General features: G+C 43.6%; 1 protein-coding gene across 3 annotated transcripts; it reads left to right on the forward strand.

Moving 5' to 3' along the window:
• The first annotated feature begins 420 nt into the window (after nt 1-420).
• Nucleotides 421-7,831, forward strand: LOC147458883 (pentatricopeptide repeat-containing protein At2g39620-like). Of its 3 annotated transcripts, none has more exons than XR_015187808.1 (2): nt 848-2,837; nt 7,708-7,831. XR_015187808.1 is itself a non-coding variant. In XM_086510298.1 (1 exon), the coding sequence occupies exon 1, from the start codon at nt 541-543 to the stop codon at nt 2,437-2,439; it is 1,899 nt and encodes a 632-aa protein (XP_086366424.1). In that variant the 5' UTR covers nt 421-540; the 3' UTR covers nt 2,440-4,372. The 3 variants fall into 3 exon arrangements, 1 of the variants encoding a protein (XP_086366424.1); XR_015187807.1 differs by lacking the exon at nt 7,708-7,831 and adding an exon at nt 3,525-4,362; XM_086510298.1 differs by lacking the exon at nt 7,708-7,831 and having other exon boundaries at nt 421-4,372.
• Nucleotides 7,832-11,052: the final 3,221 nt, after the last annotated feature.

Below are 11,052 nucleotides of genomic sequence, written 5' to 3' on the forward strand. Positions count from 1 at the left end.
TACACACACACACACATATATATATGGGACTCCTATGGTGGGGTGGATAATCTTTTATGGAGTGCTCTATATCAATAGCGAGGTTTATGAGAGGCCATCTCGGAAACCATGGTACTCCTCAGACTGATTCTGAGGTAGGAACTTTACTAGGCTGGCACACCGTCATACTACAAGGAAATGATGACACGTGTTGAGAACCAAGCTTTCACCTCTCAGGCAGCCAGGGCTAGAAAAATACATTTTCCCTTACCGGTGAAAATAAGGGCAAACTTGAAGTTCTCTCGGTTCGTAGGTCAAGGTTTGAAGCTTTTGCCAGTAATTACACTAAAACTTTTGTAAATTTCCGGGTTTTCTTAAAGGCAAGCTCAAAATTTAACCGAGATTTAACAATTTCAGCCAGTCAAAATACTGGTTCTTTTTTAACATTGCTCAGGCCAGTAAGCCAGAGAATTGAGCGGACGATGTGCCACTGTTTGTTTTAGCGATTCGTTTTCTCTCGAAGCACCACTGGTTTCGTGTTTACAGAGCAGCGCAGCAAACATGGAAAACAAGAGAATGTGTCTTTCTTTTGTGAGCTCCCTTAAAGACTGTGCTAAGAAGAAAGATTTGTATCAAGGCAGTAGGATACATGCTGACATCCTCGATAGTGGGTTGCTTGAAAAGTACACGTACTTAGGCAACACGTTAGTCAGTATGTATGTCAAGTGCGGTGCACTTGTCAGAGCGCAACAAGTCCTTGATGAACTTCCTGTCCGAAATGTTGTCTCTTGGAGTGCACTGATTGCGGGATATGCCCAACAGGGACATGGCCAGGAAGCGCTGGGCTGTTTTCAGCAGATGCAAAGAGAGGGGATCTCTCCAAATGCAATCACCTATATTTGCATCTTGAAGGCATGCGGCATTACACAAGATGCTGATATGGGAAAAAGAATTCACAATGATATTGTTAGTCAAGCGCTGTTGAAAAAAAACATCGTGCTTGGCACTGCCTTGGTCGACATGTATGCCAAATGTGGTGTGCTTCAGAAAGCACAAAAAGTGCTTGAGGAGCTTCCTGGTCGGGATGTAGTCTGTTGGAATGCACTGATTGCGGGATATGCCCAACAAGGGCAGGGCCAGGAAGCACTGGGCTGTTTTCAGCAGATGCAAAGAGAGGGCATCTCTCCAAACCCTAGCACCTACATTTGCACGTTGAAAGCTTGTGGCATTACGCAAGATGCTGATATGGGCATAAGAATTCATGATGATATTTTAAGTAAGGGGCTGTTGAAAAAAAACATTGAGCTTGGAATTGCCTTGATTGACATGTACGCCAAATGTGGAGTATTTGAGAAAGCACAGAAAGTGCTTGAGGAGCTGCCCGTCCGGAATGTCGTCCCTTGGAGTGCACTGATTGCAGGGTATGCCCAACAGGGGCAGGGTGAGGAAGCTCTAGGCTGTTTTCAGCGGATGCAAAGCGAGGGCATCTCTCCAGATGCAATCACCTACACTTGCATCTTGAAGGCATGTGGCACTACGCAAGACGCTGATATGGGTGAAAGAATTCACAATTATATCGTTAGTCAGGGGCTGTTGCAAAAAAACGTCCAGCTTGGGACTGCCTTGATCGACATGTATGCCAAATGTGGTGTACTTAAGAAAGCACAAAAAGTGCTTGAGGAGCTGCCTGTCCGCAATGTTGTCTCTTGGGGTGCACTGATTGCAGGTTATGCTCAACAGGGGCAGGGCCAGGAAGCACTGGGCTGTTTTCAGCGGATGCGAAGCGAGGGCATCTCTCCAGATGCAATCACCTACGCTTGCATCTTGAAGGCATGTGGCACGATGCAAGACGCTGATATGGGCAAAAGAATTCATGATGATATTAATAGTCAGGGGCTGTTGGAAAAGAACGTCGTGCTTGGCACTGCCTTGGTTGACATGTATACCAAATGTGATGTACTTCAGAAAGCACAAAAAGTGCTTGAGGGGCTTTCTGTCCAGGATGTCGTCTCTTGGAATGCATTGATTGCGGGATATGTCCAACAAGGGCAGGGCCAGGAAGCTCTGGGCTGTTTTCAGCGGATGCAAAGGAAGGGGGTCTTTCCAGACGCAATCACATATGCCTGCATCTTGAAGGCGTGCGGCACTGTGCAAGACGCTGATATGGGAAAAAGAATTCACGATGACATTGTGAGTCGGGGGCTGTTGAACAAAGACATCGTGCTTGGCAGTGCCTTGGTCGACATGTATGCCAAATGCGGTTTACTTGAGAAAGCACAGAAAGTGCTTGCGGAGCTTCCCGTCCGGGACGTTGTCTCTTGGAACGCACTGATTGCGGGATATGCAGAACAGGGGCAGGGTCAAGAAGCTCTGGGCTGTTTTCATCGGATGCGAAGTGAGGGCGTCTCTCCTGATGAAATTACCTATGCTTTGGTCTTGAAGGCTATGCTTATATGTTGAAGGGATGTCGCATTACAAAAGACTCTGACATGGGCAAATAAGATGGAATCAATTATGCTTTGTTGGCACGTCTTGCTTGCAGGGAGTGATATAGGCATGGTGCCTATGAAATGTTGTACACAATTTTTAGGCTTTCAGAAGTTATTTTAAGATGTCCATCCGAATTTACAACTCACACCTCAAATTTACAACAAAGCGCATCGGATGGCTCTCATACTCACATCTATCTAGGGTAGAGGAGCCAGTTTAGAGACGCTGAAACTGGGCAAGCAATTGGGAGATTTCTGCTGCACCATTTCGAGCATGGCGGGGCACAAATGGAGCTGCGCAGAGCTTGCGTAAAAAAAGCTAATTTGCCGACAGCAACAGCGCAAAGAGACGAGAGCAAGGAGTGCAAGGTATGCTGCTACAGCTCTCTCTCTCTCTCTCTCTCTCTCTCTCTCTCTCTCTCTCTCTCTCTCTCTCTCTCTCTCTCTCTCTCTCTCTCTCTCTCTGTCTCGGTCTCGGTCTCAGGCCATGCCGCTGTTGGCAAGTTAGTGACGGCCTTGTTCTTGAACATCTCTAAGGATGTGGCATTAAGACGCTGACATTGGCAGAAAAAATCACGATGAGATTCTTGCTTGCCAATGCAAAAAATAAAATTCTGGAATGTTTGAAATGAGAAGATAGCTTGTGGAGAAAAAAGAAATGAGCTTGCACAACACACAAGCCATATCTGTTTCTCCTTACTCTCTTGCACTCCTATGCATAAACAGAACAGTGTTTTAGTGTTTTTCCCATTGCTGTCATTGGGCACGCATGAGTGGAATCGTGTTGATGCTGGCTGTAGAGCCTAGATTAGTGCATCCATGTTTAATTTGCATAGACCACAAGCTCTTCCTTTGGCTAAAGGTGGGCTTTAACATGGCTATCTTTGCATCTGTTTACGCGCATGTGTGTGTGTGTGTGTGTGTGAGTGAGAGAGAGAGAGAGCGAGCGAGCGCCTTGACCGTTGTAAAGAAGCTCTCAGAAATGTGGTGCTGATTGTGGAGAAAAAGATGATTGATCATTGATGCATGTGTTGCTAATTGATTGTCTGATGACAGCTTCTTTGCTGCAATATACGAGGGCAATATACATTTGGACATGTCTTCATCGAATGCTTGCTAAATTAATGCCTGGGCTAAATTAATGCCTGGGCGTGCAAGTCTGCAAGTTGCAGCAGCATGAAGTTGCAACACGCTTGTGGGTTGCAAGCCACTTTGGATTGCTTCCCATGCATAAAGAGGAAGGTGATTGGAAGCGATGGATGTACAAGATGACCCTTGACAAGTACAAAGCTTGTTGGCAGCTAAGGGCTAAGTACAGTGTCCTGTAGTTGTCTTTGTCGACCACCATACCTATTGAGTCCTCCATACTCTTGTGTAAAGGTGGTAGTTTCCCTCTCTACGACAAGATGAGTAATCATGGCAAACTTAGCGAGTAGGGGGTACCCAATGATGAAAAATCAAAAAATGGGTCATTAAGTTTAGAAGGAGAAGGGAAGGGTGAGATTGTATGCACATTATGAGGTTTTGGAAAGTGAAGTCTCCCCTACCCACATGGGCTAGCATGCTATATTTCTCCAAACGTTTGCAGGGCAGTGGTGTAGAGGGAGATCAGGAGATGTGGCGGCAAAGCGGAGGCTCTCTCTCTCTCTCTCTCTCTCTCGCGCATTGGTAGAGGAGTGCACAGACCCATTTAGAGGTCTTGCGTTGGTAGAGGATAAATGTTCTCTCTCTCTCTCTCTCTCTCTCTCTCTCTCTCTCTCTCCCCCCGTTGGCAGAGAGTTCGCAGACTTGTTTTGAGTGCTTCGGTAGAGGAGGGAAGAGGGCGAGGAGGGAACATGTTTATACAGGCTATGCCTCCCCCCCTCTCTCTCTCTCTCAGCTGACTGCGAATTCATGATGAATTTGCTAGTTCGGGAGTGTTGTGGTAGGGGAAGGGAAAAGGCAGACCGATGCAGGAGCTGAAGGGTGGGGAGCCAATCGAGGGTTGTTGTTGACGCAGTGTTGAGGGAGAGGAGGGGGACTCGGGTGGGAGGACAGAGGCGCACATGCAGCACAGTGGTTGTGAGGGGAATCGAATGGGAATCTTTTAAGTAATGAATTTTTTAAAAGCGTTCCCAGTAGTAGTAGTAGTAGCAGCGAGAAGGCCGATGAAAATTACACGACTCAAATGAAACGGACTCTCTAAAACTTTTAAGGGGATCATGGGCTGAGAAGTTTGCTCACTAAGGCCCAGGAAATCTGGGTCTTGAATGTCAACTTAACAACTAAACCCGACCACGAATTAAACGTAGACAGCTCTTGTGTTTTATAATAAATAATTGAAAAAACAGCCTCAGCTACATGTGCGTGTAGGTGAGATGGTCATGCGTCTCAATCTGGGCTGCAAAGTTTTGGGTTCCCAATTGAAGGGGGGCACTTTTTCGGGCCGGTCGGGTTTAATTTTGCCTCAATTTTTGTGTTGTCCGAGTTTAATCAGCCTCGGCCTTCGTGCGTGGATTTCCCGGTCGTCGATCCCATTATCCCCCCAATTTAATGCCTTGCATCGCTTAGTGTCGTGGGTATAGTCGCATGTTATGTGTACATTTTAATTCAATTCTACATACTCGCTCTACTCGCTCTACTTCTACTTCTTTACACGTGCCTGCTACTCCTCGATGCTGTGGCAACACGACATGATACGCACAATCACAAAATTTCCGGCTCCGCTTTTGTTCACACTCTGAAAGGAAAAAGCATATTGTTGACAATTGCTGATCTAAGATTTACTCCAAGCAGAAGTTGAAGCAGCAAGCTTAAATGCAAACTCGAACCTTTCACTTAAACGTCTTATTAAAACCTCCGTACATTCTGCTTGAGGAAACATTGTGCCACCTTGCTACAGAGAATTGATCTTACCACCTCGATAGGCTTTCGCTCTATGCTAGTGCAGCCTGAGAACTTCCTTGCTACATGTGTGATAGATGGCTTACATTAAAAAAAAGGGTTTTCTGCACTCTGACAATCATGGTTGTGGCTACGTGCCATAGATGGCTACCTGTATATGCTCCCTCTCCACGCAACGCCTACTACTCCTACTCTGTCGCTGCACTCTACTCTCGCTCATTCCTAACACACAGACCCTCCCCCCTCATTGGATTAAGGTTGGCGGTTGTCGCTGATTGTACTCTCCTTGTCATGATAACAGATCGTTCACGATTTTCCTTGAATATGTCTCCTCAGAAGAACATGTACCGAATCGGGTATTTAAAACCAAGTTAGTGAGGGTTAATCTTTACCTCTCTAGCATTGGCTCTTGCGTTTTCTATGCGTGTACATGAAAAGTGAGTTTTTAAGGACATGAACACTCGCTTACTGTGTTGCAATGGAGATGTGGAACACAAGGAGGCATCTCAGGTTGGTGTTATATATTATATATATATATATATATATATATATATATATATATATATATATATATTATATATTTTTTCTTTCTTTCTTTTTGCAGTAACCGCTTCACAACATGCTAAGTTGTTGAAATACCTTGGATTTGATAGCTAATGGTGACTGCGTCCGTATGTTTTAGATTAACATTTCTTTTTTAATAGAGTACGTCTGCATCGTTTCTCCTCTGACGTAATTTGCGCTACTGATTATTAACTGGCTCTTGCAGAATTGATTATTGTTTTAAATTGTTTCAATGGAAGCTTTTGGGTAAAACCATATTACACCTTTGGCTTGGTGGAACCCCTGCATAAATGATGTTCTGGCTCCTGTTTCAAGCTATTTTCAGACGAGCCAATATGGCGCATAAGTCTTCTAGTTTTTGCCGTAGAAACTTTGTCCTAGCACTACATTGCTTGGAATTTGTTTTTTAAATAATAGGGTGGTATAATATACCCTTGAAAGGCAATGGTGGATTTGGTATTACTAGCCCCGAGGGGCGACTGTTATGTGCACTTGGTGGTCTGCTAACTGTATACCATAAAGTAACTCTTGTTCCATCTGATACCGAGCTCGTAAGAAGCTACCAACATATTAATGGGTGCTACCTTCGATGTTGTATACCAAGATGTGATAGTGTTTTAACTTTGTTTAAGGCTAGCTTGACTAGATTTAGTAGGTCTTCACCTCATTTGGCATACTAATTGTGGTATGATAGATTCCGTACGGGATTTGGTTTTGCTTAGCCAAGATGGTAAACTTAAAACTATCAATGTAATTTTTTGTTCTAAAGCCGTTGTGTCATGTGACACATCCCAACCCTATGTGTCCGTGGACAAGCTACACCACAGAAGGGTTCAGTCAGTTCAGTCAAGTCTAGATTAGCAGTGATCTGGCACTTTTGTGAGTCTATTCGTAAACCGTGCATGCCCAGTCACTTAGCATAGATGCATATCCTCCGGTTGCACACAACATGATCATTGGAATTCCCATCAGAATCCATTCGCATCAGTTAGGGGAAATTTCCAGTGCATTTAGCCTATTTTCCTATTTATTGGGATTTTCACTTATTATTTTTAAGTGACTTTCCAACAAAAGTAGGTAGGGCAGTTTTGCTAAGTTAATATATAAGCAAACCAAAGTTCACACTTTCTGGCAGAAGAGGCAGCAGGAGCACCTTGCTCAACAGGCAACTTCTCAGCAAGACCAGCCTCCGCGTCTACTCTGGCGTTTTCTCCAGAGAAGACCTAGCGTTTTTGCATCAGATCAGCCTTGGCGATTTGTGCACAGCAGATCAGCCCCGGCGTCATCACGACACTCCAGATCAGCCTAGCGTTTTTACATTTGCAGAACCCCGGCGAAATACAACATTCATTCCGCTGCACCTAATACATTGATTTGGATACTTTTATGGCTTATGATACTTGAAAAAGCTAGACGAATTTGAGCTTGATAAATCTGGTAAAATAATTTAAATATTGAAAAAACTAATCTATGGGATGATATGGGGGCTAAGAAACTTGGATCAGGAGGGGTGGTGACCTTCTGATCAGAATCATATGTATGCTATTAACTATTAAAAGTCTAAAAAATTGGGGCTTTATAGAAACCATACCTATAAGTACTTCCATAAATAATTGGGATAATAAACTTTTTTTCTAAACAATTAAGAACTGGAATGCATAAACACTTTGGATAGTAGTTTTAAGTTGAAAAAGTTGTAAGTTGGACATGGATAGCAATTGATATAGTTTATTGACACCTGTAAAACACATCTAAGGCTAACGTATCTGTTGACTTGTTTGGATGGATGCAGGTGAGGACTCTATCCTTTTTTGGATTTTTTTTTTCTTGAAACAAATGAATGTCCTTGACATCACTAGCTCTTACTACTGCTTGTGACGTACTTTTTAGATCAGCTATTGTATTTTTACACTAGAATAGATCTCATTCTTATAGCCATGTAGATAAATAATTCTAAGATTGAATTGTTTTTGTACTAATCATTGTCACTTGTTTAAAGATAGTTGTCTTTTGAGCTTAAAATTTCTTAATTTGTCTTATTATATAAGTAAAATAGCTACACACACACACACACACACACACAAAACAATGGAGACTACGACTTTGGCAAAGCTTCTCTTTGGTAGTTCTTCTATGAGTCACAAGCGGATTGTAAGTTTGCATGAGCAAAATAGTCTCGCTTGCACTAGATGCTACAATCACCTATGTTCACATCTCGAGGGTAACCTATTGCCGGTGCTCATCGTCGAGTAGATCTCCCTAACATGAACCTCATTCATAGTACTCACACTTCCTTCATGTAGCACCACCTTGGGCTCTCTGGATCTTCTTATTAATGTACAGAAAACGGTAGCCCTCCGCTACTAAGATTGATGTTGTGTCGGGCTACGAGAGAGAGCGACATGGTTTGGTAGGGAGAAAGAGGCTATGTTCGGTGTCATCCCAAGGGAGGGTTTGATGCAACAAGCAAGTAGGGTTTGGTAAGAATCTTTTGGTATTTTGATAAATCTACCATAGTTGTGGCGTACGTTTAAACCAAAGCATTACCAATCTGAAGATTTTCTACAAGAGCACTTGGCAGTCAGGACAGGTAGGTCTTCAAGGATGTGCTATGTTGTCGGTGGTGGTGAGGACTTCAAAGCAATTCACTCTCCGACTCTAGATGGCATTGTCAAGTGTTCACAAGGAGGCTACTGAGAATAATTTGCCGTTACAACCTAAGAATCCATGCCTCCATGCTTCTGATCCATGTATATATAAGCGACCATCCTCGGTTTCGCGCACTATGCTTTCGTGTTCTTGATACCTCTACCCAAATAAGAGCACTTTTAGTGAATTTGAGCTCCCATACTACAAAGTCTAGGACATGGCAGTAGTGTGGCCTGTTATCCACAATGAAAGTGCCAAAGAGCCTTCCTGTGTACTTGAGAAGAGTCTAGAAAATACAGACTTCCATCGAAATGGTAAAATGCTCCATGCACTCTGGGCTACATGGTAGCTGCTATCATCTCCGGCTTGTCTTGCTCAAATAAGAAGAAATCAATGGACAATAATCCAGACTTCGTGACTTCATGTATATTTTCATGCCTTCTCTCCATCTTCCTCTTTTGGAGTCGAAAACTTCAAAGTAGTTGAGATTCTACGCATGTCTTGTAGCATGATGTAAAACCTATAGGGGTCCCTCTCATCAATTGCCATAACTAGTGGCTCCATGTAGCCACCACATAAAACATTCTCTAGCTGTGAGGGTGAGAGAAGCAACTTCCACATACCGTGAGGCAATTGAAGACAACAATCTCAAAGTGATCATCGCATGAGCTTCTCGATAGTGCACACATCAGGCCCCTGCCACCACTAACTATGTGTAGGATCCAGTTTCTCTAGCTTCTTGCTTGTCCTTGAAATACGATGACAACGTCTTGGCGATTTGTCACTGCATAGAGGAAACAAAACAAGACGTCCCTCATCATGGCTAATGCACACAGTGGGAGAGCCAACATCTAATGAACACATCACAAACCAATATTCCTCTACCAAATGGTGTTGTAGAAACTCCATGTGTGCTACTGAGCTACCCTATGATAGCAAGGCATTCCAAGAATTGCAAACATAGCATAGATGGCCTAGAGCTACCACAGGGATGGCCGTACCAGTGACAATGAGGATGAAAGGCAAACCACTCCACCCAACACCCCTATTTGACTCTTATGATCCCATCTTCCTCCACAAATCACCCATCCTTCGATACTTATGTCTCTTGATTACCCACCTTTAATCCCTCCTAATATGAGGTGTAACAAACTTGGACACTCCAAGTCAAGAATCAACCGCGATAGCACCAAATAACCACTTCAAAACAATTCACAGATCACAATAGATTTGCACTGGCCTGGCGGAGTTCCGTGCCTAGAGATATTGGCCCCAAAGACTGGCGCCCCTTTCGGTATTTCTTTTTGTATTAATCAATCATCAAAGTACAAGAGAGCGGTTAGGGTTTCACTCTCAGACTCTGCGTCCAGATGCTCTGAGAAGTGAGGCCCTCACCACTAATTTCAAGGTTACAAGGGATGCCCAAAAGCAGAGCCCCAAAAGCTTTAAAAATCAAAAGCATCAGTTCTCTCTCTTAGAGAGTCTCTTTTTTATATATATATTAAAAAAAAGCAAGTTCTCTCTCTTTTATGCAAAAAGCAACGCCCAAAAGCTGCCAGCGCAAATTGTGGCGTAATTTTCGGAAAATCCGTACAACCCTACCACGTGGCACTTGCGCCAAAAATTAGGGTTTGCTGCGAATTAAGGTTTCTGGCAGTTTTTAGGGTTTGCAGGAATTTTAGGGTTTCTGCTGTCCGCCACGTCATCACTTTGTGACATACCCCCCTCTTGAAAGCATTGTAATCGACCGCGATTACGCCTGCAAAACCGACAAAAGCCATAAACCGTCTTAGCAGACACTGACTGTTAGTACCTACGTACTAGGAACACACATCTAGCACATGTACAAAATCGACAGTCACATCACGACATCACATGACATCACCAGACATTACAGGACATCACATGACATTCAACATTCATTCGGATCTTAGACCATGATTTATCGGCAATGTAGCTAGCAATCACATCTAGGTCCAATCGGGACCTCATTGATGTCCGATTGACTAACCCCTATTGCAACCATGTCTATTCGAGATCAATCAGACCAAAATGCTGCAGTCATTTCGGCTATCATTTCCTGCACTCAAAAGAAGTGAAGAAACAAATCAGTATCATTATCAGGAAGTCCATTTCATAAAGTCATCCAGCAGAATACTGTCAGCTCTCAGTATCCCTGAAGCTCAAAGAGACATCAGTGACTTTAGTATCAAAATCGAGGCATCTGTTGACAAAGGAGTGGAGTAACTCCCCTCTTGTGCATCCCACTGCACCAGATCTTCGGCCAAGCTGAATTCTGGGTTCCATTTGGAGTAGACTATGCTAAACCAAAAGCATCGAGGTAAAGTTTCACAATCTGAGGAGTATCTGCTAGGTCCTCCTCCTCCATCCACTTCGCATCAAGTGCAGGATAATTCTTGAACTTAACCAAGAACCGCCTTCAGACTTTACCCTTATTCTTCGTATCCTTATGTGCCAAAATCTGTTC

The sequence above is a fragment of the Adiantum capillus-veneris genome, chromosome 4 (genome assembly GCF_014529385.1).
Source record: "Adiantum capillus-veneris isolate H3 chromosome 4, ASM1452938v2, whole genome shotgun sequence".
Taxonomy (NCBI): domain Eukaryota; kingdom Viridiplantae; phylum Streptophyta; class Polypodiopsida; order Polypodiales; family Pteridaceae; genus Adiantum; species Adiantum capillus-veneris.

Bases quoted from the DNA above. Each gene is read 5' to 3' on its own strand.
- LOC147458883 (XM_086510298.1), top strand. From the start codon at position 541: ATGGAAAACAAGAGAATGTGTCTTTCTTTTGTGAGCTCCCTTAAAGAC.